At 62.3% G+C, this 26984-nt stretch overlaps 2 protein-coding genes across 6 annotated transcripts; one reads left to right on the top strand and one right to left on the bottom strand.

Moving 5' to 3' along the window:
• Nucleotides 1-116: 116 nt before the first annotated feature.
• Nucleotides 117-1979, bottom strand: KLHDC9 (kelch domain containing 9). Its single transcript, XM_077886985.1, has 4 exons — nucleotides 1450-1979; nucleotides 1142-1301; nucleotides 852-1050; nucleotides 117-395 (listed from the first exon to the last, which is right to left on the bottom strand). Exons 1-4 carry the CDS (start codon nucleotides 1962-1964, stop codon nucleotides 229-231), a joined length of 1041 nt encoding a protein of 346 aa, XP_077743111.1. The 5' UTR covers nucleotides 1965-1979; the 3' UTR covers nucleotides 117-228.
• On the top strand, nucleotides 1701-26671 carry NECTIN4 (nectin cell adhesion molecule 4). Of its 5 annotated transcripts, XM_077886964.1 has the most exons (14): nucleotides 1701-1926; nucleotides 2884-4886; nucleotides 5868-6002; nucleotides 7320-7441; nucleotides 8130-8213; nucleotides 10343-10486; nucleotides 19027-19386; nucleotides 21344-21634; nucleotides 22590-22710; nucleotides 23604-23752; nucleotides 23921-24077; nucleotides 24361-24436; nucleotides 24635-24709; nucleotides 24947-26671. In XM_077886964.1, exons 6-14 carry the CDS (start codon nucleotides 10411-10413, stop codon nucleotides 25169-25171), a joined length of 1530 nt encoding a protein of 509 aa, XP_077743090.1. In that variant the 5' UTR covers nucleotides 1701-1926; nucleotides 2884-4886; nucleotides 5868-6002; nucleotides 7320-7441; nucleotides 8130-8213; nucleotides 10343-10410; the 3' UTR covers nucleotides 25172-26671. The 5 variants fall into 5 exon arrangements, with proteins under 5 accessions (XP_077743090.1, XP_077743091.1, XP_077743092.1 ...); XM_077886966.1 differs by lacking the exons at nucleotides 1701-1926; nucleotides 2884-4886 and having other exon boundaries at nucleotides 5012-6002; XM_077886965.1 differs by lacking the exons at nucleotides 1701-1926; nucleotides 5868-6002; nucleotides 7320-7441; nucleotides 8130-8213 and having other exon boundaries at nucleotides 2331-4886.
• Nucleotides 26672-26984: the final 313 nt, after the last annotated feature.

Raw genomic sequence — 26984 nt, 5'->3', positions numbered from 1 at the left:
ATCAGGCTAATGGCTCACAGTATCAGAGGAGGTCCCATATTTTATCCTTCCCCTTGCAAATAAAGATGTGTCTACTTGTTTACTGCCCTCCCCCAAAAAAGAATCACAAACAAATGTTGACTCAGATTGAAATTTAATAAGCATTTGAAATGAGGCAGATAGGTCTGGGGGCAATGCTTTATGAGTCTGCAACAAAACAGGCGTGACAGTGCGTCTTGGCACTATTCTTTAGATAAATAGGTCCAGGATGCAAACCTGTGGACTGGGTGTCCTGCCATCCTCACCAAAGCCCCCAACCAGGTAAAGCTGATCGTTCCAAAGGCAGGTCCGGTGGCCCACACGTTTCAGCCCACGGTCTGCACAGGGGAAGTGAAACCACAGAGGAGGGGACTTTCCTGTTGGGTAAGAGAGAGGGTGCTAAGAGGCAGTAGCATTTTGGCACCATGGGGCTTCTCACGAGACCAAAGGTTTGCCCGTATTTTTTTTTTTTTAAAGATTTTAATTATTTATTCATGGGAGACACAGAGAGAGGCAGAGACACAGGCAGAGGGAGAAGCAGGCTCCCCACAGGGAGCCTGATGCGGGACTCGATCCCAGGACCCCGGGATCATTACCTGAGCTGAAGGCAGATGCTCAACCACTGAGCCACCCAGGTGCCCCCCCCCCGGTTTTTTTCTCCTCAATTTGTGGGTCTCTGCACAGTTTAATATTCTGTGTATTCCTTTAACTGGTCAATTAATTTTTGCTCCTCTTTATACCCTGTCACTCCATCCTCCTTCTGCGTCTGCAGTTCTCCTATCTCCCTACCATGTCCCCCCCCCCCCCCCCCCCCTGCAGCAGCCAGCCCTCACGCGTATCATAGATGTAGAGGTCATTGCAGATGGTGTCTCTGGCTCTGGTCAGAGTCTCTCCACCAAACAGCACAGCAAAGGGCCCCACCACAGAGCATGAGTGATGCCGCAGTCCCCGAGGCCCCTGTCGGGCCCCCTGCCCCTTGGTCACGAGCCTGGCAAGCTGTTCTGTCAGATGAAGGGCAGCAGGGGGCTCCTCCTTCGGGGAGAAAGAAGGGGTTGGCTGGAGGAGTTCGGACCTCACAGTTCTAGCCCCCTTCCACCCGCAGCAAGATGGGAGTAGAGAGTACCTTAATCTTCCCCAGACTCCAATGCCCAGCCACTTCCGGTTCGGGGGAGCTGCAGCCCCCAAAGAGCAACAGCTGGTGGCCTGGGCGGGGCCCCGGAGCCGGGAGCAGGGCAGCGCAGTGGCCTGAGCGCGAGGCCGTGCGGCAGCCCTCTTCCTTATAGCTGCGGGGAGGCAGGAGTTCGGGCCTCAGCTGGGCTTTCTGGGGAACGGAAGCGCTCTGCTTCTACCGTGGCGAAAGCACGGAAGGGAGGAAGGGAGGAAGGAGGCGGGGGCGCGGGAAGGGGTGCGCGGGGCGGCGCGGGGCCGTACCAGTAGGTGCGCGCGCCGGGGTCCAGCCTCAGCGTGAAGATGCTCCCGCAGCGCCGCTGGGTGCGGGTCCCGCCCTCCCGGCCCGCCACCCGCAGCTCCCGGTCCGACACGCGGGTGCACGTGTGGCCGCTGAGGCCGGCGGGCGGCCGGCTGCCGGGGGCCGCGCTCCACGCCTCCCACGCTCCGCGCTCGGCGTCCAGGGCGGCCACGGTGGCCAGGCGGCGCGAGCCGTCCCAGCCGCCCACCACGCACAGCCAGCGCCCGCCCACCGGCGCCGCGTCGTGGTGGCTGCGCCGCGGGCCGTCCCCGGCGCCCCGCACCGCCCGGCCCGCGGCGGGGTCGAAGAGCACCGTGTCGCCGCTCGGCTCCGAGGCCCCTCCGCCCGGGAGGCCCCCCACCACGTAGAAGCGGCCCCGCAGCTCAGTGCAGGAGTGGAAGGCCCGCGCCAGGAGCGCGTCCCGGGCCACCGGCCGCCAGGTCCAGCCCGCGCCCCCCGGGGGCCCCGCCAGCGCCATGGCCCGCCCCGGCCCCCCGCACCGCCCGGTCACCCCCCCGGGCCCCCGCCGCCGCCCAGCAACGGCCGCCGCACGGGCCGCCAAGCCCCGCTCACCCGGAGACAGGAGGCCGGGCGGGGGCGGGGGCGGGGGCGGGGGCGAGCGGCCCGAGCGCCTGTTAGCCCCGGGTCCCCGAGGGCGCAGGGGCCAAGGCTGCGCGCGGGGCCGGGAGGGATCCCCGAGGACGCCGCCGCCCGGGAGGAGCCAGCGCGGGGCCGTGAGCGCGGCCGGGCGCCTGGGAGGCGGCGGACACGGCCACGGGCCCCGCCGCGCCCCGACTCTCGGGGTGACTCCCCCGCGGCCGCCGCGGCTTCCTCGCTGAAAACCTGTCTGCGGGGTCCGCGTCCCGGGGCTTCCGGAGAGTTCGCGGCGGAGCCCGGAGGGCCGGGAGCGCAGGGGCGGCCTTGCTGCTCTGGCCACGAGGGGGTGGTAAAGCCCGCCTCTCCGGCCTCGTGCGTGTGCGTGCAGGCTGCGGCGAGTGTGCGTGCAGGCTGGGGCTGGGGCTGAGTGTGCGTGCAGGCTGCGGCGAGTGTGCGTGCTCGGCTGGGACCTGAGTGTACATGCTTGGGGGGGGTGTGCATGGTTGGGTCAGGGCCTGTGAGTGTGCATGGTCGGGCCGGGGCTGAGCGAACTAAGCCTTGGGGAACTTTGCGCTACTGAGTCCTGGGAAGAATTCCTTACTTCAGCTCGCCTCTTAGACTCACACAACGCAAGGAACTGAGGACGGGGACATCTGGGACCGAGATTAAGGGCAGGGAGGGTCTCGGGATCCAGCGGAAGCTGCCCCTCCTCCGTGTGGGAGCCTGCGTGCCTCTTAGCCCCTCCCTGGGGTCTCCCTTTATGCAAGCGTGTCCCTGAGCCGCCTCCTGTGTCCCTCCAGGACCCGGTGAAGAAGGAAGAGGCCCAGGTCCAAGCTGGTCATGGCTGCAGCAGGAAGTGCAGACAGATTTCTGCCCCCAGCACCACAGGGGTGGAACCCAGCCGGATGGGTCCCCAGGACAGGTCCCCAGTGCAGGGCTGCTCACGGGAGTGATGGCTGCGACTCTTGCCTTTGGTCTCTACCCTTGAACTCATTCCCCCCTCGTGCCCCAGGACTGGAGGCGTAGAGAGTGACAGGGCCATAGTGGGGACGGGCTTGTAACCCCGAGTCTGATGGCGCAGCATCCCCGGCGCCTCTGGGACACCGGGATGAGTCCCACGTGGTCAGGCTCCGTGCTCAGTGGGGAGCCTGCTGCTCCCTCTCCCTCTGCCCTCCCCCCTGCTGTGTGCATGCACTCTCTCTCTCTCTGTATCAAAGAGGTAAAATAAAAAAGGAAGGCACAGAGACCAGAAGGTCACAAGACCTGTTTCCCACATGTCCCTAAAGCCAAGACCCAGTAAGAGCCTGGAAAGTGTCGGCCCATCCAATACCAGCTTTCCCTCAGTCTAACCCAAGGTCCTCAGTTTTCCCAGATCTTGGTAACAAACTCTGCAAACAGTCACCACCTTTCTTTTTTTTTTTTTTTTTTAAGATTTAAGAGCGAGCACGAGGGGAAGGAGGGGGAGGGGCAGAGGGAGAGAACCTGAGGCAAGCTCCCCGCTGAGCTCAGAGCCTGATGTAGGGCTGGACCTCGGGGCCCTCCCATCAGGACCTGGGCCTGGACGAGAGTCCAGTCGCTTAACCAACCGCAGCGCGCAGCTGCCTCCCCAGTCACCACCTCTAGTGTCCCTGACTGCAGTCTGAAGGCCAGCCTTCTCCCCAAGAGCGCTCTGACCCGCTAGCCTCCTAACAGCTGGACTCAAGATCTGTCACACTTCCCAGGACTTAGGCAACGAGCTGCGGGGGGGCAGGGGCAGGGGGCTGTGTCATGTCACCTACGCCTTCTTGACCCACATGCCCATTTTGTCAGACTCCTTTTCTTTTTTTGTTTTTGTTTTTTGTTGTTGTTGTTTTTTCTTCCCAAAGCTCTTGTTTTTTTTTTTAAGTAATCTCTAAACCCCATGTGGGGCTCGAACCCACAACCCTGAGACCAAGAGTCACATGCTCCACCGACTGAGCCAGCCAGGCGCCCTGGGACAGATAGTTTCTGCCCTGGGACAGATAGTTTCTGCGTCTCCTGGGTAGAACAGGGAACTCCCCACCCAGGGGCCTTTCCAGCCTCTCTCCCAGCTCCGTGACCCTCCTCCCAGCTTCCACGCCCCTGCTCCCAGCTTCCACGCCCCCGCTCCCGTCCCATCTAGTAGCTAGAGGTGGTTATCCACTGGGGGGGGGGTGCTCAGGACCCCTGCCTCCTGTGGTTAGTCTAAATCAAGCGAGAGAGGAGAGAGAGAGAGAGAGAGGAGAGCAAGAAGAAAACAGGAGGCAAAGCCAAGGGCCTTGTGTGACGTGCGCTTCACGCCCCAGAGCAGCACCCGCCGTGGCACTGAAGGAGCAGGACGGGGTGAGGGCCCGAGGGCAGCCGGAAGGGCTCCTCCGTTTCTGCACCTGCGTCACCTGCTAATAACCTCCGGAGCCCATCTCGCCGCCCGACGGGGTCCCCAGGTGACACGGCCGCATCAGTCCTTGGCAGAGCTCCCGCTGTCCTCTCCTTGCCCCCGCTGCACCCTGACCCCGGCCCAGCCCTGGGGCTCAGCGCTGCTCGGGGCCCGCCGGCGGGGCCGCGTCCCTGGGCTGTACTCCGACCCTCTCCGGGTTTCCCCGCTCACTCTGGCCAGCTGACTGCCCGCCCCCCACCTTCCTGGCCCGGATTCGGGCTCTTGGCTCTTAGTTCTTGGCCAGAACGAGGACCTGGACCAACAGAAGTGTCGAGAACCGGCCAGGACGAGAGGCTGCAGGAGGCCCTGCGTCAGGAGCTCGTCCCTTAGAGACGCGGCCGGGAAGGGGTTTGAGAGAAAGCTGGAGCCGTAAGCAGGGGGTTGGAGGGGAGAGGGCAGGGGCAGAGGTGGGGTGCGGATGGGGATTCTTAAGGGACTTCATGCTATTGAACAGGGAAATGTCGTCGTTGGGTCCCTGTGGAGAGGGGAGTAGGCGGGAGGGGCAGGGGGGGCAAGCCGGCTTCCCAAAATGTTTCTAGGTCTTTCTGTCTGTGTCAGACTTGGTCTCACCATCTTTGTCTCTGAATGACCCTCACCCGCTGGCTCCGAGTGCGTCTGTCTCCTCCTCACCCCTTTCCTGCTCTGGGTGTCTGTCTGTCTCCCGTGCCTGGAAATGGTCATGATGCAGGAGGCCCTTGGGGTGTCTTGGAGCTGGAGGAGCTGGCCCCTGGTTTTCGGGGCCCCCTGGGTTGGGCCACCCCTCTACGACGGCTCTGCGTCCTAGCCTCTGACCAGGGCAGCCGTGCTGAGTGCTGAGTGCTGCTGAGTGCTGAGTGCTGAGTGCCGGCCAGGGAAACAGGTAGAGCTGCAGGTCCAAGGTGGCGTGGATCTTGGAGGGGAATGGAGGAGGGAACTCGGGGTTTATGAGACAGGTGAGCGTCCCCGGGCCACACAGGAGGAAGATCATGGCAACCAGCTTCAGAAGAAAATCTGCCCTCAAATTCCGGGAGTCCCCAGTTACTCCCCATTCCCGCCAGCGTCGCCCTCTTCCTTGGTCCTCTCAGGTTTCCCCCAGGGAACACTTGCCTGTCCCCTCCGGGCCTTCGCGCCCTCTCCACGAAGCTCCCAGCCCTCCCAGGCTTCCTGCAGCCCTGGGCCTCCTGCTCTCCTGGCCTTGAGGTGACACCTCGGCTCCGCAGCTGCCCTGCTACCCTCGGTGCCCGGCCCGAGGTTGAGGCTTGGTTGTAGGGTGTCCGCAGGCTCCCCCCCCCCGCCGCCCCAGGGCAGCTGAGTGCGGTGGGGACAGGCGCTCAGGCCAATGACCAGGAAGTGGCTGTCTTTGCCTTGCAGAGGACCATTCCCACAGCGTCCACACTGGGCGTGAGCGTGAGCGGCCCCAAATGCCTGGTGCTCCCTGCAGGCGCCGCAGGTGTAGGCTCTGCAGGCCCGCTGGCCCCTGGGGGCTGCCTCCATGCTCCCCAGCAGGTGGGCTTCCTGGGAAGACCTGGGAGGGTGCAGGGGGCACCACTTGGGGTCCTCACTTTAGAATCCATGCTCTTGCCAAGCTCCCAGGACCCCGCCTCCTCTGCTCTTACCTCCTCCTCGATGCTGTCACCCCTTGGAAGACTCCTTTCCATGCAGGCTCCCACTCTTGCCCTACACCTGCCAGGACCTATTTCTAGAGGCTTCTCAAAGTGCCAGCCCATCCGGAGACAGGGTCAAAGAATAAAGGCATCTATCTCCTACCCCAGGCCCTGGCGCTGGAGTTCATTGTGTCAAGTACTTGCAGATGCCCAGGGAGCCCGTGGGGTGAGGGCAAGGAGGGAGGGCTTCTGCACACACGGGCCTGTAGGACGGGGCCCACGCGTGCCTCTGCGGAGCCATCTCGGCTGGCTGCGTGGGTCACTCCAGCAGTAGACCTCTTTAGGAACAAGCAACTCCAGTCCCCTGAGCTCCAGGGGAGGTTGAGAGGCAACCAGGAGGCATGGCTGTGACGCAGGGACGGGGCTGAGGTCCGGGCATCTCCTGGCCTGCAGGCCGCGGAGTAGGAGCAGCAGAGCCCATGAGACGGAGCCTCAGGTGAACCCTCAGGGAAGACAGGACGCCGTGGCCCACAGGGCGGTGCTGCTGTGGGGGCAGAGGCGTTTCCAGGGGGGGAGAGCTGCTGGAGGTCCTCCCGTGGGAGCCCCCGCGTGGGGGAGGGGTCCTAGGAAGGGCCCAAGTGAGCTTGAGGCTTCTACCCGCAAGTGCCCTGGTCCTGGGGACAGAAGCCAATCCCGAATCAGTAACCTGCCATGACGTCCATCAGCACCACAAAGCCCCTCTGTACAAACTAGGAACCGAGGCAGAGAGCGGATCAGAGCAGCTTCCCATCACCCAGAGGAACCAAGCTGTGTAGAACTGGGTCGCCGACAATTTGTCCACACTCATGCTGCCTCCTGGCTCCACAATGATCTATTATTATCCACTCCTGTCTCCCAAAGCCCAAGGGTCTCCTCCACCCGCGCCCCGAGCCTCTGACTCTCCTCTGACCTGGGATCCCACTGCACACAGGGGTGTTACTCACTCACTAGGGGCCTCTCTCATCTGCCCGAACCCCAACCCATCGTCCTGACCTCCCCCCCCAACCCTCCCTGCCCCCTGCCTTGACCCGTTCCCTCTCCCCCTCACTCAACCTGACCCTCACTCTCACTCTTCTCACCACCCCACCCCACCCATCCTTGTCCCTCCCTGACTCACCTCCAAGTCCCATTGACACAAACAAAAATTTCAGCACAACCCACTCCGACCGGTTTGGCTTAGGTGTGCAGCCTGCCACGGGGACAGAGCTGAGTTGTGAGCCGATGCTTGGACACACGCAGATTGTGAACGTCTGCAGTTCTGCTCACAGGAGCAGTGCGAGTGTGGGCGCCGCAGGCACCCAGGTACACCACGGGAACATAGGGTGGGCCATAGGGTCCTATGGTTTGTTTCCCACCCCCCCTCCCCGAGGGCTCCCTGAGGGCAGGGGTCCCCCGCCCCACCCGGAGGTCAGCAGGCCCCCGCGGTGATGGCGCTCAGACAGGTGAGCCACTCACCATGCCACCTGGGCTCCAACTGTCCCCGCTGTCAGGGCCCCGAGTTTGGGTGGGAGACGGTAGGTAGTGAGGCACCAGGGGGGCGGGGGTTCAACGAGGAGGAAAGAAGAGACTCCAGAAAACCAGGCACGGGCCTAGAGAGTCTTCGAATGCCCTCCCCGGGCCCCGTCGACGTTGGGGGCATACTCCCCGGGGCCGGGGGGGGGGGGGGGGGGGGCGGGGTTGGGGGAAGGGGGAGGGGTGGCCCTCTGAGACAGGAGTGAGGGCACCGAGCGGAGGGCGAGCCTCCAACGTCATGGGGAGGCCGAGAGGGGCTGCCCGGCCCAACTACACCGGGAGCATCCTGGCCTTGAGAAGGGCTCTGGACGGACAAACACAGCTGGCCAGGGGAGGGGGAGGGACTGAGGGGCTCCCAGACTTCCTGGCCGGGAGCCCCATGGATGGGTGGGGGTACCCTGTGCATGGAGAAGCTGAGGAGATCCAGGAGGCGGGTGCCCACCTAGTGACCTAACTGCCCTGCTGCCCCCTGCCTCAGTTTCTCCCGTGGTTTCCTGGACCAGGAGGGGTGAATCCGTGGGAAGGAAAGGAGCTCCTCTGAAACCGTGCGATAGGATCCAAGGTGTGATAATCATAATTATAACACGGGATGCTCCCCCCACCCATTCCCCCGGCCCTACTCCACCCCTGCCGCAGCGGATCTCAAAGCAGCATCGGGGTGAGGCCTCTCCCCCGGCACAGGCGGGGACCTGCGTCCCGGAGGGGAAGGGGTTTGCCAAGGTGGAGGTGGAGAGAAACTGGGGAGTTGGGGTGTCCGGCCTGGGCCCTGGGGCTACCCCGGACCTGCTGGAAACAGCCCTCGAGGAGGAAGAGGTCACTGCCACGGCCACTGCCAAGAGCTGAGTCCAGACCGGAGTCAGGGGCACAGTCCAGAGGCAGGGTGACGGTCTGGGTGACGGCTCGGGCTCAGGGCACGCAGCATGCCCCCTGGACTGACCCTCCGGGGCCCCCCTTTCCTTGCTGACATCCATTGCCTCCCAGATTCATGCCTTCGGCCTAAAGGTGTTCAGAGCCCACCACGGGCCGCCGGCTGCCCGAGCGCCGGCCACCAACACAAGGTCCCAGCACAAGCCTGACCTTCCAGGAGCCCAGAGCCCGTCCCTCCTCCCGTCCCTCGTCCCCACACGCCCCCCAAAGCCCTGGCACACAGCAGGCTCCGGTCAGTGTTTCGCGCACTGAAGCTCACATTTATTTAAGGAGATAAGATGTGCACAAATGATGGGGGTACATGAGCTCTAATACGGGGCGCAGCAGAGGCTGCGGAAGGACAGGCTGACAGACTCGCCCTGGGGGTGGGGAGCTGAGAAAGCTCGAAGATGCAGCGTTCGGGTTCAGCTTTCAACTTCGGCAGAGGTGGAGGTGTGGGGTGTGGGGTGTGGGAAACACTCCCCGCGAGGTGACCCCCGCTGCTCTCGGTACCCCTTCCTGCCTCCCCCCAGACAAGAGGGCCCTGCTGCAAAGCGAAACCTATATTTTCCTTTCTCGCGTTTAGCTCCGTGTTTACCTGCCTGCCCCTCCCCTTCACCCAGTTTTTTTTGGGGGGTGGGTGGGAGTCAGCCCCCTCCCTCTGGCTATCCCAGGCTGGCCAGTAAGCTTTTGTGTAACTTGGTGGTGACATTTTTTGCGTAAGGCCCTTCCGAGTGTGCGTGTACTTATAGGGACACAGGGACGGCGGGCGGGGCGGGGGGGGGGGCGGTTCAAAATGGACATGACCACGGGGTAAAGGGTAAAACGACCGTGGAGAGTCGCGCTGATGCACTTCTGGGCTCCTGGCCAGGCAGCGAGGAGGCGCTGCCCCTCAGATGGGGGCCTGCTGGGGGGCCAGGAGTCCGTGGGGCTAATTTCTTGTCAGTCCTTTGGCTTCTCCTACGTCCGCTGGGACTGGGGAGGGTGTCACTTCCGCTCCTTCCCCGGGGTCTTTGAACTGGATCCCTGTCTCATGGACAGAGATGCCCGAGAACCCCCGTGTTACCACCTCTGCTGCGTGCCCCCCAGCAAGCCCGGTCCCCTCTCGGGGCGTCTTTCTCACCCGAAGGGTCAGGTGTGTGGGCCAGCCCTGGCCTTCTCAGCTCTGGCCTGCTCTGATTTGCAGCCTCAAGGCTGAGCCCCCCAGGAGATCGGGGAACTAGGCGAGGCCCTGGGGAGGCCACGCGGCTGGCAGGGGTGTGGGATGCTTGGGTTCCTTTCCACCCACAAGGGCCTTGCCCCTGTTCCTCCTGGCCTGGTGCCTCGTCTTTGAGCTACGCCGGGCCTTCCTCTGCCGCACCCCCGGCCCCTGCACCCCGCCCCTCCCTCCGCAGCCCCTTCCGTGCTGCCAGGTAAGGCCCTGGAGCTGCCGGTGGGATCCCCCACCAGGTCCTTCCCACCTCCCCTCCCTCCCTGGCGCCCATTAGCTAGCCCGGCCGTGGGGGCGGTGGCTGCTGAGTCTCCGTGCCAGGCCCAACCCCCGGAGACGCACCTGTTCTGACCTGCTGAGCAGGTTCCCAGGTTTCTGCCTTCGTTGTTGGCCGTGGCGTGGGAAGCAGCTCTGGGGGAGCTCGGAGCTCCCGACCACGGGTCTTTGGTGGGGAGCTCTAGCCGGGTGGGTAGAGCAGGGCTGGGTCCCCTGCAGAGACCCCAGAGGGCTCGGCAGGTGTGTCAGTGCCTGGGGACTCCGTGACCTCCTGCCTCCTGGGTGGGTGCCCTCCCCAGCTCCAGCGCGGCTCCCAGGGAGATCTCAGTGGAGCTTCAGAAACGCCGGACGGCTCTGCCTCTGCTGGATGCCTCTGTCCCTGGGAGCCGAGATGTGGGGGCCCGAGGTCCTGCTGCTGCTGCTGCTCCTGGCGTCATTCACAGGTAGGACTTGCCTGAGCCATGGGGACCCTTGCTCCTGGGGCCGAGCCAGCGCGCACACACGCACACACGCACACACACGCACAAATAAATATACTCTTGACTCTGGACTGAGGGACCTATTTGTCTCCCACCCCCACTGCGAGTACTGCTCCCAGAAGGGCCGGTGTCACTCTTTCCCTTCTACCCTCTTCCGGCCCCAGGCCATGTCACTCTGTCTAAGGTCCCGGATCCCCGACCACCGCTGCCACAGCTGCCTCTGGGGAAAGAGACATGTTGACCCCGTGCAGGTGGGCAGGGAGGAGGAACAGATGGGGACGCTCTCACCCCAGGGTTTCCCGGAGGCTCCTTCGCCTGCCCCCCCCACCCCCAGGCTGCAAAACTGCTGACTGGCGCTGGGCTGACTCAGGGTTTAGCTGGTTTTTGCAGTCATCAGGGTGTAGGAAGCCCGATGCCCGGAGAGTGGACAGGGCACTCCTGTTGGCTTCTCCCCTCGCCATGATGTGCTAGAGTGCCGGGGGCGGGGGAGCACCTGCTGGGAGAGGACTGCGGAGCTTGGGCCTTCGCTCTGGCCCCTCTCTTTGCCTGGGCTCCCTATTAAACACCAGGGTGCTCAGGGGGGCGTGATCTGAGATGAGCGGGGGGTCTAGGGTAGGGCACCTTCTAGACAGGGTGTGGTCTCCTTTTGTTTATTCCCTGTCCCCTTCTTTTCTGGACCAGATGCCTCATGGTACTCCCGTCTAATGCATATATAGCAGATATAAATCACAGGAACTTATCTTCAGAGTGGGGGAGAGCGTGTGCGTGTGTCTCTGCATGTGTGTGCACAGTGAGGCCACGGTGGGATCCTGTCGGCTGTTCCCAGCATAAGGAGGGACTGGGGAATCTTGGTCCTCAGAAGTCAGAGCCCTACCTGGGTCGGCCCAGGAGCCGTTGCGAGGGGGCCTCCTTGTCCAGCAGAGCCCAGCAGTGATTGCCCTGTCTGTCCCCGGCGGAAGCCGTCGGGAGAATGAGGCATAGGTGTGTGGGTGGGTGGCCGCTGCCCTTGCCCTGATCTGACAACGGAAGGATGGAAGGGTCGTTGGCCAGTCTCCAGTCGCAGGATACTGAGCTCCAGCCCCTGCCTCCTACCCCTGACTTAATTCGCATTTTCCAGACAACCCTCCTCACTTGCTCAGGCCCAGAGGGTGGGGTCTGGTCGCTGGGGCCAGGGAACTCGGCAGCCACTTTTCTGGGGGATCTACCCACCCCTGAAGAATGGAGCCATGAGGTCTGAGGACATGGAAGGGGTCAGAGAGGCCACCGCTCAAACTGCCTCATTTTACCGAGACAAATAGGTAGGCAAGTGATGTCCTAAGGTTACTCCATGTTAGGGGCGCCCGGGTGGCTCAGTCGGTTAAGGGCCAGACTCTTGATTTCGGCTTAGGTCATGATCTCGGGGTCATGAGATGGAGCCCCGCGTCGGGCTCTACGTTGGGCTCGCGCTGAGCCTGCTTGAGATTCTCTCTCTCTTTCTCTCTCTCCCTCTGCCCCACCCCCATCCACTGCTTGTACTCTCTGTTAAAAAAAAAAAAAAAGATTACTAGTGTTAGAAGCACGGCCAGGGTGAGTATCTTGGTCTCCCAGCCCCTCACCCTTTAAAGGTTGGTACATCTGGGCGCACAAGGAGTCCAGCTGGGTCATTAAATGCTGGGGATGCAGTGGGGAACAAGACCTGGTCCCCGCCTTCTGTTTCCAGGACACAAAGGCTGTGCTAAGAGAGGCCCAGGGAAGGGGAGCGGAGACCTCTCGTAGTTAAGGCATCACCCTGACCTTGCCCAATGCCTGAGGGGCAGGTGCCCCGGCTACCTACGGGGGTGGGGGTGGGGGTCCCTGGCCCCAGGCTCCTCCCCAGTAGCTGGTGCCCAGGGAGCCTCCAGTCTGCGGCCGCTGTGAGGCCTCCGTAGACCCGGGTGGTGCTCTGAGGCCGGGAACTCAGACCCTGGCTCCCGGCCTGATGACCACCTCCACTGCCACCCCCTTTCCGGCTCTTCTGTGCGCAAAGCCCCGGGGGAAGCAGGAGGGTTTCTTGTCTCTGAAAAAGCCTTGGACTGGAAGTCAGGAGTCTTGTGTTCTGGCCCCATTTTTGCTATTATTTTGCTAGGTGACCTTGGGCAACTAAGAAGGTGGACTCCACAGGCAGGAGGCAGGACCCGCCGGTGGCCGTGGGCTTCCAGCGCGACAGCCCTGCGGCCGTGGGACCGTCCAGGCCCGTTGGCCGGGGAGGCGCTGGGGGCTGGAGCAGGTGGTCAGTCTGGCTGTGCTGCTCACGGGGAGGAATGTCCTGGCCCATCTTTCAGGGGGGCCTGAGGTGGCTGTACCCTGGACGCTGCCTTCTGCCCCTGCCCTGCTACAAATCAGTGCACCCCCCCACCCCTGACTCCTGGGCCATTAGAGCTCTGAGCCCCAGGGCCCTGCCCCACCCCTGCCAGGGAGAGGAGCCCAGGCTTGGGAGGCGCCTGACACCACAGTTCTTTGTCTCTTCTTAATGGGATGAGTTTCCGGGTGAGGTCCCCTCCCTCCCCCCTCCCTCATCTCCTGCCCCAGGGCTGAGGGGCCCAAATCTAGACACCTCTCCAGTAGGACCTAGTTTCTAGCTCTTTGTCTGCCCAACGGGGTCCTGTGGGTGAGGGTTTCCCCCGAATTCTGTGGTCTGCCCTCCAAGGATTAGGATCAGCTTTCTACCTGAGGTTAGTTTCCTCGAAAGGGAGGGGCCCCATCCCTGCTTTTCTACTCCTGTTTACAGAGGGGGGCAGGCCCTTTCCCACAGGACCTACCCAAACCCAGGGAAGCCAGCAAGGGAGGCCAGCTTCCCCACCCAAGGCGGCAGGGACCGAGGAGAATGCCAGGGAAGCCCTGTGGCCCCGGTGACCTTGGTCCCCCCCTCCTGGCGTTTCAGGGGCCCGGGCTAAGGGGAGCGCGGCTACCGCGATGGCAGCGAGAGCCCATGGTCCCCGCTTCTGGAGCACAGTCTCGACGCCCGGAGCCTGCCAGGCCGAGGAGGGCGGCCGCCGCAGCGAGCGAGCCTCCAGAGGAGAGGCCGCCTCCACTTGCTGGCCTCCACGGCTTGGCCGAGCACTGACTGGAGGCCAGCGGAGAGCAGGGCTGGGAGTGGGCGCGGAGTGGGGAGGGATGGGGGGCAGGAGCCTCGGGGCTGGACCTGCAAACTGAATCTGCAAAGAAGGTCCAGGTCCAGTTGGGAACTGGGGACTGAACTCGGGGCGGGCCACCAGGCTCCAGAGAGGAGGCGCTGGAGGAGGACCTGGAGCCTCTGGCCTCAGGAGCTCTTCCCATAGTTTTCTGGCTACCCTACCCCCTCCCTGCTTGCCTTCAAGATGGGTGAGAGCTGGGTTGGGGCTGTGATTTGGGGTGGGGCAGAGCTGGCCCCTGCTTTGTGGGGGGGTGGCTGGCAGGATTTCGGGGTGGGGGGTGGCTAAGATCTCAGGAGTTTGGGAGAAGCAGAATTCTGGGTCTCCCACCCACAGTGTGGCTGTTGTGGTGACTCAGCCCGGCTCAGACTCTGGCTCCGGGGGGTTTAGGGGACTTATCTGTGCTGGGAGCTGTGTCTGGGCCAGAGCCGGCTGCCTCAAGGCCTGTCCTCCTGCATTGTTCTCGCCTCCCTTTGTGATCGGTGTGGCCCCCCTCCCCAGGCACTAATCTGTGGGTGGGCACTTTGCCCGGGTTGGGAAGCTCTCCCTAAGCTGGGGGGCTTAGGACAATGGGGGCTAAGTGAGAGACGGGGATGAAGGCAGAGGGAGAACCTCCTGGTTTTCCAAGTTCCTCAGCACTCCAAGGCCAAGGTTACGGGGAGAAGGGTGGAAGGAAACAGGCTTGCTGGCTTGTTGATGTTACCTGTCCTCTAGGGGAGACGGAGACGTCAGGGCTCCTCCCAGGTCCTTTCTTAGCCCAAACTCTCCCTCATATTTCAGCTCCGTCTGGGAGAGGCTGCTGCTGTGGGGTGAGGGAAGCAAGAGTTAACAAAGGAGGATGAGCCCCCGGACAGCTTGGACCCCTCCCTGCAGCCCCGGGCAGGATCCCCCCCTTCCCACCAAACCCACACCAGACAACCCTTACCCCAGGCCTGGAGCTAGAGCAGGTTTTTCTGGTGGTGGCAGCAGAAGCAGAGGTCTGATAGATTCCCAGGGAGAGGCCTCCTGGGGGGCCAGCAGGGCTCGGGGGCACCCGGGGGGGGGGCGGTGAGATGGGTGGGAGTCCTTCTAGTAGGAACCTGAGGAGCAAGGGCAGGGTGAGCCTTTGTTTGCTTCTGGTGGGGAGCCCTGAATGGCAATTTCCCATCACCTGGAGGGACAGTGACCTCATCTCTGGGTACCTACCTCCACCTGAGATGAATCTGCCCTGGAGTCTGGGGTGAGGTGGGGAGGGGCACCTGGCGACACCGCAGCTGGGACGCAGGGGTGAGGGCGCTGAGCCACCCACTGCCGACCAAGGGCAGCTCACACAGACAGACAGCGGCAGCCAAGAGAAGCCGACATCAAAATATTTATTCTGTGCTCGGGAGTTCCGCGGGCTGGGAACGTGCGCATGCGGACGTAGGAGACACACGTGTGTGCACACACACACGCACACATGCGTGTGCACACATACTCGCCACCCCATGCTTCTCGCTCCCAACTCAGCCAAGCACGGCTACCTTCCTAAGGATGAGATGTGGGCACATACAAGTGTGCAACCCCCCCCCCCATCAAGTAAGGAGCCGCCGCTCGTGCACGAGGTAGCGCTGAGGCCCGCCGGGCCCTCTCCAAAGGCATCTTCCGTTCAGACATGCAGGGCTCACGCCGACTCGCTTCATCCTCACGGCCCCACCTCTAGGACCCCTCCGAGGCCCCCCTCCGCACCAGCAGGGATGTGGCCCCTCATAAGGCAAAGCCTCTGTCCTCAAAGACGCCGTTGTCTGCACCTGCTGCCCGACGCCACCTCTGATAGGGACGTCGGGACCCAGGTGCCCGGTAGAGAGCGGGCAACCCAGGCCGGGGATGGAGGGCCTGTCTGGGAGCGGGCGGGGTACGCAGAGGGCAGGGCCCCAATGAGGCCCGTGGGGGCCTGGCCAGGGGTGGGGGAGGCTGAGGCAGGGATCCCGTCTGGCCAGTCGGGCCTGTTCTCGCCCTTGCGCAAGCTGGTGGCTGGTGGCGGCTGTGGCTCGGCCTGCTGCTGTGCGGCATCTGAATCACCAAGGCCCCTGACCTGCGTCCTGGTGCTGCCCTGGGAGGAGGGGTGGGGACGGCCGAGGGAGGAGTGCCCAGCCAGCGGAGTCCACCGGCCTCAGCAGACAATCTGCGGCACAAGGGGCCGTGGGCCTGGCCCGGCCTGGCAACTACATGCCCGCGGGGTGACCTCACCAGGCAGGCGGTGTGTCTCCTTTGCTCCGGTGACATCATCATGCTGACGCCGGGCGGGCACTGGGTGGGGGAGAGGAGGAGGAGGCAGTCCTGGCCTGCCCTGGCCTGGCAGTCTGGGCTTCTGGGTCCAGCGAGCCCAGGACAAGGATCCTAGAGCCCCAGTTCTCGCTTCCTTCTGTTGCAGCCTGTGTGCATGTGCGCATGTGTGTGTGCAGGTGTGTGTACGTGTGTGCATGCACGCGTGTGCAGGAACTGGAGGAGGATGTTGTCCTCAGCTGAGATGCTCCCGCCCGATAGTGGATTCAGGATGATGAGGGCGGTGGGGGAGGTCCCGAAGGGACTCTCCTGGGCACCTCTGCCTGCAAAGCTGGGGCCTGTCACCCGGGAGCAGGGATCTTGGACTCACAGGGAGGGACACCGAGGACTGCGACTCAGGCATATGCCTGCTGCGCCCTGAACGACGTATATGTTGGGGAAGATGTGGGTGATCAGTTGCAGAGAGGGGCAGATGGTTGGCAAGTGTAGGGACAGGGATGGAAAAGATGCCATCTGACATTGTCCCAGAAATAACCTTTCGGAATGTTCCGGTGTCCGGGGGAGCTGGGCTTGGGATCCCTGCGCCTGCAGAGACAGCGGGCGTTTGAGGCAGAGGATGTGCTGGGGGATGGGCCCCTATCTCCAGCCCACCTCCAGCCCTCCCGGGGCAGCCCTGCTCCCTCCAGCGCCCACAGGAGGTGTCTGGGAGGGGTGCGGTGGTTAGCTGGACTCCCAGGCTGGGCTGGGTGGGACCAAGACCGGCTTAGGCAGGTCAGGGCCCTGGTATCTGGCCCTGCAGGTCTGTCCCGTCCCATTCGGGTCCTCCCAAAGGCATCCTCCCTCCCTCCCTGTGCTCCTGCTAGCAGGGCCCCGGGGACCCCCTTCCTCTGACCCATGCTGTGCCTCAGTGGGACCCTCCAGTCCACTCTAGTGGGGCTTCACCTTCTCCCTCCAGAGCTGCCCCCTCGCCCACCTCTTTCTCTGTGCAGTCTGGAGCTGCTCCCTTTGGCAGGAGCCCAGGGAGCCAGCCTATCCTGCCTCCACCCCGGTTGTCACGGCATCCCCTCCCTGTCCACCCAGCCCAACCAAAGATTCAGTCCTTTTCCTTCTACTTTTCCTTCTCTTCCTACTTTGCCTGTCTCTCTTTCTCTCTCATTCATTCGTTCATTCATTCATTCATTCATTCATGGCAATCGGGCACCGATTACGTGCTAAGAATGCAGACCACATGCCACTGAGCACTGAATCAGTTTCCATATGTGATGCAAGACCCAGTTTCTACTCTTGGGGGGGAGGCCCATCCAGGGGATAAAGTACTATGGAGAGGTAAGAGCAGGGCGCCGGGGCAGAACAGAGGACGGGCAGCTCGCCTGGGGCAGGGAGGACTCTGGGAGGAAGTGATGTCTAAGCAGAGTCCTGAAGGATGAGTAGGAGTTATCCAGACAGTGACGAGTCGGAGCCACCAGACATAGGGAGGAGGGCCTTCCAGGAGGGGCAGCGCGTGAGCAAGGCGTGTGACCTGCTGGCCGGAGGTCAGGTCGGGGCTCTGCACTTTTGGGGGTTGCTGGATATAGGTTCCGAGGCAAGGAGCTCTTGGCATCCCAGAGAGAGCCCTCACTCTGCCCCCAGCCCTATGTTTCCGTGGCTCCAAATTTATTTCTCCCGGACCATGAGCTTCCCCAGGCCCTGCCTCCCTCCTAAGCTGCTTATCTTAGAAACCTAGGGGTTGTTCTTGTCTCTTGTCTTGCACCTCCCGTTCTGGTCAGTGATCCAGTCCTGCCGAGCCTCCGCCAGGGCGGTCCCCTCGTCCCCATCCCACAGCACCAAGCATTCCTAGTGAGTCTGGGGGCTTCAGTGTCCTCACTTCCTGGTCGGAGGCACAGCGCCCCTGGCCCCTCGCTGTAGTAGATGCCCCGAGAATTCCTTTGCCCAGCGTGGAAGGCGCGCCCTCACGTTCCTCTCCTGCTCAACAGCCCTCTGCCTTAGGTGTGTCCTTCCCTCTCTGCTTCCCCAGCCAGCCAGCCTCCCCACCCCTTGGGTTTGCCCACCTTAGTCCCTGACCTGGAATCCCTTTCAGGGTCTCTCCCCCTGCTGGTCCTCCCCAAATCCCCAGGAGGCCCTCCCATGTGACCCAGGTCCCTAGCGACTGTCCCGGTCCACCACTAGCCTGCAACGCAGCACCGAGCACTAACTCAGGGATGGTCACACCTTTCCGTATTGGTGCCCAAATGTCTCTCTTCCTCCTGAACAGATCTCAGGTCCCGACAGGGCAAGAAAGGGATCCTTCTTTGAAAATTAGGTGACGTGATAAAGACCGCTGGGTGCTCTGCACTGCTCCTCGCCGGTGCTCCACGCACTCGCCCATCCTCACTGGTCCCGGTCTCTGCTCCTCTGATTGTGGCTCCCCATCCTGACCCTGTCACCGCGTGTGCCCTGACCTCATGCCCCTGGGCCTCTGACCCGGGGCTTTTCTGTCTTCAGTGACTAGCTCATTCTCTGAGCCTCATTTCGTGCCATTCCTCCCACATAGAATACCTTCTTTGGGAATCCAGGTCTCTCATCTTCAAGCCATGAAAAGAATGTTCTCGAAGGGCCTCTCGGGATGGACCCTTCCCACACTACATGCCCCATCCCAGACGCCAACTGTTTTCGACCCTTGCCTTGGCTCCCAGCCACGCCTCCCGAAAGCATTCACTCTCCACCTCTCCTGGATACATCGAACCTTCTGTGAAAGTCTGTCCATGGCTTCCCCGTCTTCATGCACATAAAACCCATTTCCGGGAGAGGACTGTGAGCTCCCTGAGGGCAGAGGCTAGGTCTCTCCTCCGTGCAGAGCCTCCCACCTCATGATGGCTCAGGACACAATCCCGGGCTGGGAGAGGGTGTGACGCCTGCAGCCAGTGCCCCTGTAGCCTTAGGCAAGTCACTTCCTGTCCCTGGGTCTCAATTTCCTCATCTGTTAAATGGTGATAATGACGCCCACCTCTTGGGATCCTTTTGTGGATCTAATGAGGTAATGGACGAAAGGCGCTGGGCAAGCAGAAAGCGCTCCAGGAATTCCAGGGTTCTGGGGCGCCCCTAATCTTGGCCGCTCCTGTCCGCCCTCTGCAGGCCGGTGCCGGCCGGGTGAGCTGGAGACCTCGGACCTGGTGACCGTGGTGCTGGGCCAGGACGCCAAGCTGCCCTGCTTCTACCGAGGAGACCCCGGCGAGCAGGTGGGGCAGGTGGCGTGGGCTCGCGTGGACGCGGGCGAGGGCGCCCGGGAGCTGGCGCTGCTGCACTCCAAGTACGGGCTGCACGTGAGCGCGGCCTACGAGGGCCGCGTGGAGCAGCCGCCGCCACCACGGAGCCCCCTGGACGGCGCCGTGCTCCTGCGCAACGCGGTGCAGGCCGACGAGGGCGAGTACGAGTGCCGCGTCAGCACCTTCCCCGCCGGCAGCTTCCAGGCGCGGCTGCGGCTCCGCGTGCTGGGTGAGTGGGCCGCGGGCTGGGCTGGGGGTGCAGGCCCGGGGTGGCCTGGGGCGGCCTGGGCCTCCCGGGGCAGGAGGTGGGATACGCAGAGATGTGCTCTGCAGGAATGCATGGGTGGGTGCATGGGTGCATGGGTGGGTGCACGGGTGGGTGCTCCGCGGAGGGGAGAAGAGGTGGGTCCTGCCCCGGTGAGGGAGCCCCAGCCAGACCATCCTCCCGGCCAACCCCGAAACTCCTCCCTCAAGGGACCCCAGCGGCTTGCTGCGTGCAGCTCCTCCAGCCTTGGACAAGGATCCATGTATTGGGCGGGTCTTCATTCTGCTGATGCCCGCTCCCCGAGCCTTGGGCACCTTTGCTCTCTGAAGCAAGGGGGCACAGGCTCATTCTGTCTTCTGCACGCCAGCCTTTCAAAGGGCTGAGGATCTTTGTCACTCCCCCACACACACCCTCACGGGGCCCCCAGCCTCTTCTCTTCTGGAAGCTACACTTACTAGTTCCTGCAGCAGTCCTGCCCAAAGTACTCATTCATGGCCTCACTCGCCATCCTGAGGTCCATGGGTTTTTTTTCTATTTTTTTTAAAGATTTTTTTTATCTATTCATGAGAGAGAGAGGGAGAGGCAGAGTCACAGGCAGAGGGAGAAGCATGCTCCATGCAGGGAGCCTGAGGCGGAACTCGATCCTGAGTCTTCAGGGTCACGCCCCGGGCTGAAGGCGGCGCTAAACTGCTAGGCCACCAGGGCTGCCCTGAGGTCCATGGTTTTAAAACGTGGGGTTGAGATAAGGACATGTAGACCCAGCCCTGACCAGTGTGGTTGTGTAGGACCCGTGGGGCTGATGACACCTTCCTTGATCTGGACCTTCAGTGAATGTGGTTGGATTGGAGACCACAATCACTTTTATTATTTATTTATGTATTTATTAAAGAATTTATTTATTTATTTGACTGAGAAAGAGCACACAAGCAGGGGGAGAGACAGAGGGAGAGGGAGAAGCAGGCTCCTGGCAGAGCAGGGAGCCTGATGCGGAACACGATCCCAAAACCCTGGGATCACAACCCCAGGACCATGGGATCAGGACCCCAGCCCGAGGCAGAAACTTAACCAACTGAGCCACCGATGTGCCCCTACCATCACTTTTAAACCACCACTTTGCACTGTGGGTTCTTGTGGTCCACGGAGGCCCTAGACTTATAGTCTAGTTGAGTCATTTTCATTCTGTGCTGGAGCTGTTAAGGTTAGGAAGATAAAAATAAAGCCTTTAGTTTCTCTTTATCCAACACTAGCCTTGGGGGTGAAATAGTGTAAATCTAGGCTTCTGTCCCCTAACAGCTGACAATCTGGCACAAATCATTTAGCCTCCCAAGCTCCAGTTTCCTCTTGTAAAACAGGGGTGATGATCCCTACTTTGCTGGTCTGTTGACAAGATGAAATGAAATAACATTTATAAAGTGTTTAGCACAATACTTGGCACATAATAAGTGCTTTGTAAGTGATGGCTATTATTATAGGATATAGATGGTATCTGGTTACTTTTTAAATTTACTTCATTATTTTTATTGAAAAATGATCCAGAGGCGCCTGGGTGGCTCAGTTGGTGAAGCATCTGCCTTTGCCTCAGGTCATGATCCCAGGGTCCTGGGATGGAGCCCCACCTCAGGCTTCCTGCTCCATGGGGAGGAGCCTGCTTCTCCCTCTCCCTCTGCTCCCCCAACACACTCATGCTGTCTCTCTCTCTGTCAAATAAATAAATAAAATCTTAAAAAAAAAAAAAAGGTAAAAAAACCAAACAATAGAGAAAGGTACAAAGTCAGCTGAAATTTTCCCTGGTGTCTATGTTGGTGAAATAAGAGAAGAAAAAAGAGCCTGAAAATGTTTGCCCGTGGACGACTGAGCTGGGACGGGGCAGGGCCTCCTGGTGGGTGTGCTGACCATGACCCCTGTCTCCCACCACCTCCAGTGCCCCCCCTGCCCTCCCTGAACCCCGGGCCAGCGCTCGAAGAGGGCCAGGGCCTGACGCTGGCAGCCTCCTGCACAGCAGAGGGCAGCCCAGCCCCCAGCGTGACCTGGGACACGGAGGTCAAGGGCACGGCGTCCAGCCGTTCCTTCAAGCACTCCCGCTCAGCGGCTGTCACTTCGGAGTTCCACCTGGTGCCCAGCCGCAGCATGAACGGGCAGCCGCTCACCTGCGTGGTGTCCCACCCTGGCCTGCTCCAGGACCAGAGGATCACCCACGTCCTCCAGGTGGCCTGTGAGTACTCGGAGCTTGGGAACAGAGACCCTGATGAGCCACGCCAGTCTGGCCAGGCTGGATCCCCAAGGCCCCCTGGTGTGGCCGTGACGGATCACTCCGAGCTCTCTGACCTTCAGTGTCCTCCTGTTTACGAAGGACATTGCCCTGCTCCACAGCGCGGTTGGGAGAATCGGGTATAGACCCGGGGCGAAGGCACTTAGACATACACGCAGCCGGACAGGCTTGCTGAGGGCGGCGGGCCCCGCGGCCTGGCCCGCGTGCCGGCCGGACCAGCCCTGCTTCTGCTGCTCGCCCGGGGTTGCTCAGTCCTGCTCGTCTGCAGTGTCCCCAGCAGCAGCAGCAGGAGGATAATTATGGGAACTTCACAGGGTTCTGACGGGAATTAGAAACCACAGAGGCAAAGCGTCTCACACGACGCCTAGTGCATAGATGCTACTCATACTCAGTAACCTGGAAAATGTCTTCCTGGCATTAAACTCCGAGCCTCTTCGGGCATAGGACTCCTTCCTGTTCCTACTAACCCTACAGGAGGGCTTCCACAAATGCTTGTTAAAGAAATGTACGAATAAGTCGGGTTGAAGCCTTTGGAGAATCAGGGAGCGTTTCCGGAACACCTGTCCTGTGGCCAGCACTCCGCTAGGGACTGCAGGGGATTCAGAAAAAGTGTGAATCTTTTCCGAGGGACCTAGAGGCTCATAGCCCAGATAAATCACTATGGACTCTGAGCTCAGAGAGGGGAGGGGACAGCTTGCCGAGGACCCAGCAAGGAGGGCCTGGACTAGGTTGGCCGCACAGGAGGACAGGGCAGGGACTGGGAGGGTGAGAGGGGGTGTTGGGGGTGAGGAGGGAGGGCAGGGGGCAGGGGTCCTCCAGGGAACAGCATGATCAGGTCATGGAACAGCATGATCGAAAGCCTCATTCCCCTTATTTCTCCTCCCACCTCCCATTCCAGTCCTCGCTGAGGCCTCCGTGAGGGGCCTTGAAGACCAAAAGCTGTGGCAGGTTGGCAGAGAAGGCGCTACACTCAAGTGCCTGAGCGAGGGGCACCCCCCTCCCTCGTACAACTGGACACGGTAGGGACCTGGCGCCCGGGGGAGGGCCTCGCTTGGGACTAGGCTCCTGCCCTCACAGGGCCACCGTGTTCTCCTTGTGGGCTGGGACAATATATCCTAACCCCAGATGTATCAGGGCACATGTTCAGGCCTCCGCAAGAATATGCGCCGTCACCAAATGCTATTATTGACTTGCACCAGGGAGGCTGGGATACGTGGTCCCTGGTAGGGAATCAGGCAATAAGTCCTTGATTTTCTTCTCCCGCTACATCAAAATTATGAAATATGATACAATATTTAAATGTTAATATTGTCTGTGTTTACGTATGTGCCCAAAGTGGACAGGACAAAAAGGCACAGCGGGTTGTTACTGCTGTCGCACCGACACTGTGACCACTGCAGCTTTGCCAGCGCCTCTGCGGGTCCGAGATGTCCAGGGAACCGGGGCGGGGGGCAGGCATCAGGTGCGCGGGGGTGACCCCACCCCAGGCGTGTTCTCCGATGTGAGCAGGGGAGTCCTGCGTGTGGCCTCGGGCCCAGGCTCTGCTGGTGCCCTGCCGTGTGCACTCACGCTTCCCAAGCACGTGGGGCCCAGATAGGAGAGGGGAGCCCCCCCACCCCCACCCCGCGGGCTGCCGGCCTCATCCGCTGGGTCCCAGGTTCTGGGTGACGTCACAGCTGCCGGAGCAGGTGGGATGGCACGCGTGCGGCTGTTCCCCGGGTGTGTGGGGGGTGCCCGGGTCAGGCCGGGCGGCCGGGAGAAGGGGCCTCTGCCCAGACCTGCCCCGGGGAGGGAGGGGCACCGTGGGAACAGCCAGCGGCTCCGGGTGACGTCGTGGGGAGGGCGGTGGGGAGCTGCCCTGGCACGTCGGGTGGTGGCGGCTGCCGCCCGCCCCAGCTTCCCTGTCCCCCAGGTTGGACGGGCCCCTGCCCAGCGGCGTCCGCGTGCAGGGGGACACGCTGGGCTTTCCTCCGCTGACCGCCGAGCACAGCGGCACCTACGTCTGCCACGTCAGCAATGAGCTGTCCTCCAGGGACTCCCAGGTCACGGTGGACGTCCTCGGTGAGCCCGAGGCACCTGCAGGGGGATGGGGGGGAGTGGGGGGGACTGACGCGGAGGGGCAGGTGGAGGGGCGGTTTGGGACCCGGGCTGTGAGGGCGAAGAGGTGGCCCGTGAGGGCGGGGGTGCCCGGGACCTGGGCAGCGCCTCAGACTCGGGGGTCTCCCGCAGACCCAGAGGAGGCCCCGGGGAAGCAGGTGGACCTGGTGTCGGCGTCCGTGGTGGTGGTGGGGGTGATCGCCGCGCTCCTGTTCTGCCTCCTGGTGGTGGTGGTGGTGCTCATGTCCCGGTACCATCGGCGCAAGGCTCAGCAGATGACCCAGAAATAGTGAGTGCGGGCGGCTGCGGGCGGGGAGCAAGCTGGGAGCCAAGCCCAGGTGAGCGGTGGGGCGGAGGACCCGGACCGGGACCGTCGGGGCAGGTGGGCCGCAGCTGGTGGGGTCACACCCACGTGGCACGCACACGCACGCCCCACCTGCAGCCACTCATTCCCACTTGCGGGGACCGCGCGACACCCGCGCCCTGGCTCCGCGTGGCCCGGGCTTGGCCGAGGAGGGCGCCCCTGGGGACACGCTGCCCCCCGCTGCTCCTAACGGGCGGGTGTCTCCTAGCGAGGAGGAGCTGACCCTGACCAGGGAGAACTCCATCCGGAGGCTGCACTCCCACCACTCGGACCCCAGGAGCCAGGTGCGCGCCCGGGGACCCCTGCAGACCGGAGCCCGCCCTGCGGGGCTGCTGGGGGCGCGGCTGCCCCGGGGGTGCTGGGGCGGGGTGGGGAAGGGGAGCTCGGCGGGTCAGGGAGAGCTGGACAGGTCGGGCGGGGGAAGGCGAGGAGGGCGGGGCCGAGCCCTGTTCTGACTCCTCCCCCGTGTCCGGGCCCCACAGCCGGAGGAGAGTGTAGGGCTGAGAGCCGAGGGCCACCCCGATAGTCTCAAGGACAACAGTAGCTGCTCTGTGATGGTGAGGCCCCGGCCCCGCCGGCGTCCCCGCCGCTGCCCTCGGGCCCCCTCCTGCTCCCCTGCGGCAGGCCAGCGCCCCGGAGCCCGGGCGCCTCTGCTCCCGCCTGGCCTGCCCCGGCCTCCACCCGGAGCCTCGCCCCTGCCTGCACCTGACCTCTGCCCCGAGCGCTCCCCAAGCGGCCCCCCTGCCGTCGGGCGGCGCCGGCTTCCTAAGGAGCCCGCTGTCCTTGGCCTGCAGAGTGAAGAGCCCGAGGGCCGCAGCTACTCCACGCTGACCACCGTGCGGGAGATTGAGACACAGACCGAACTGCTGTCCCCAGGCTCCGGGCGGGCAGAGGACGAGGAAGACCGGGATGAAGGCATCAAACAGGCCATGAACCATTTTGTTCAAGAGAACGGAACCCTGCGGGCCAAACCCACGGGCAACGGCATCTACATCAACGGGCGGGGGCATCTGGTCTGACCCAGGCCTGCCTCCCTCCCCTGACCCTGGCTCCTTCTGCTGACCTGGGGAACCTTCGCTCATCTCGGGGGGCCTCCCTCAACACCGTATTTCTTGAGGAAGACGCCCCCCATCCCACTGACTGCTCGACCTTTTCCTCCAACCCTTCTGTTCGACGATGGGGGGGTTGTCTGTCGGTTGAGTCCTCCCAGCGCGTGTGCGTGTGTGTGTGTGTGTGTGTGTGTGTGTGTGCAGGTCGCTGTGTGCATGTGCGCTTGTGTGAGTGTCCGCTGACCGTGCGTGTGTGTGCGGGGGGTGCCCGTGCCCACGTGTGTGTCGTGCTGTCCTGCCCGAGTCCAAGTGAACCGTGGTGGGTTTGGCTTGCGTGTCGTGTGGCTGTGTGACCTCTACCTGCAAACGCAGGTCATCTCCTCAGACCCCAGAGCAGTATTAATGGCGCAGAGGTTGGAGGCAAGAGGTGGAGACGGCGGGGGGTCAGGTCCAGGTGTGCAGGCATGGCTGGAACTGGATTCTGGCCTGGGTTAGGGAGCCGGGCTCCCACGGTGGCAGATACTGTGCCGCCAGCCCAGGGGTCCCCCAGAGGCTAGAGCTGTGAGCGGCGACGCCCCTGCCCTCTGGTGGCCTCGGTGGCCTCTGGGCCTGCTGCATGTGCCTATTTTCTATAAATAAACCTGCTGGAGGAGTTTCTTTAAGGAATACTCCTCCAAATACTTTAATAAGAGAAGCAAATCTTTAAAAAAAAAAAAAAAAAAAAAAAGAAACTTTTGATTGATCTGAACGTTTGTCATTACTTGGTTTGGTCAGAGCTGGGCCAGCGTAGGAAGTCGCAAAGCTGACCTCGCTCGACCCCCGCAGGGGGTTAACGCTGATGCTTCTGGAAAGTGCTCCTTCAAGGCCCTGGGATTCAGGCAGCTGCCTAGGAGGGAGCCTGGCGCTCCGGGGTCTGAGGCCGGGATGTGAGCGCCTCTGTCCCCGGCTGCAGGGGGACAGGGTGAGGTCCTGGCTCCTTGGGGCCCTTCAGCCCTTCCCCTGGCTGCGTGTCTCTTCTTGGCTGCATCCACGATGCCTGTGGTCCCTGGGGAGGTTGCTGGGTGGGTGACGGAGCTCCTGCGTTGGTCGTGGTGTAGGGGAGACCGGGTAGGGATTACAGACCCAGGGGGCCAGGGAGTTCGGGTGGGGCCAAGGAGCCGCCAAAGCGGCTCTAACCTGGGGCTCTTCTGACAGTTTCTGTGGGTCTGGGGGGGTCTACCTACGATCCAGCATTGCCCCCCTGACGCACTTGGCAAGAAAACCTAGACTGTGCCCAAACCCTCCCTGGCCTGAAATCTCCTGGATTTCTGGGCCAACGGAGATGCCATCCCTTGCTCCCCAGCCAGCCCAGGACTTTGACTGTGGAACCCAAAGATCTGGGTTCCTGGTATGTACATTTTTTTTGTGTAAATATGTGCATATTTGTACATAAAAATGATATTCTGTTTTTAAATAAACAGATAAAAGCTGTTTTGCCTGGTTCCTGTCTCGCCCCTGGGCCCTGTAAGCCCTGAACAACTCAGCACCTTCCTCCCTGCGGCCCGGGCAGGGGAGGAGCTAGGATGCCTGTGGCTGGGAGGTAAAGGGGAAAGAAATGCCCTCTGCCCTGCCTGAGAGTTCCCCCGAGGACCACAGAGCGAAAAGCCCCTTCCCTCCGCGCACGGCGCCGTCAGTCCTGTGTCGTGTTGGGGTCTCGCCGGAACAGGCCCCGGGGGCAGACGGCTGTGTGCACACTCTTTCCAAAGAAGCCGACGCTCAAGTGAGTCCCACAGAAAGGGTTGGA

Source organism: Canis aureus, chromosome 38, assembly GCF_053574225.1.
Source record: "Canis aureus isolate CA01 chromosome 38, VMU_Caureus_v.1.0, whole genome shotgun sequence".
NCBI lineage: Eukaryota > Metazoa > Chordata > Mammalia > Carnivora > Canidae > Canis > Canis aureus.
The sequence above is the reverse complement of the archived record's forward strand: the minus strand, read 5'-3'. Positions and strand labels throughout refer to the sequence as shown.

Coding starts and splice junctions, on each gene's coding strand:
- KLHDC9 (XM_077886985.1), bottom strand. CDS start 1,964: ATGGCGCTGGCGGGGCCCCCGGGGGGCGCGGGCTGGACCTGGCGGCCG. Junction 1,302..1,449: donor CCCGGCGCGCGCACCTACTG/GTACGGCCCCGC, acceptor GCCTCCCCGCAG/CTATAAGGAAGAGGGCTGCC. Junction 396..851: donor CCTCTACATCTATGATACGC/GTGAGGGCTGGC, acceptor CTTACCCAACAG/GAAAGTCCCCTCCTCTGTGG.
- NECTIN4 (XM_077886964.1), top strand. CDS start 10,411: ATGCCTCTGTCCCTGGGAGCCGAGATGTGGGGGCCCGAGGTCCTGCTG. Junction 19,387..21,343: donor GCTGCGGCTCCGCGTGCTGG/GTGAGTGGGCCG, acceptor CACCACCTCCAG/TGCCCCCCCTGCCCTCCCTG. Junction 21,635..22,589: donor CCACGTCCTCCAGGTGGCCT/GTGAGTACTCGG, acceptor CTCCCATTCCAG/TCCTCGCTGAGGCCTCCGTG.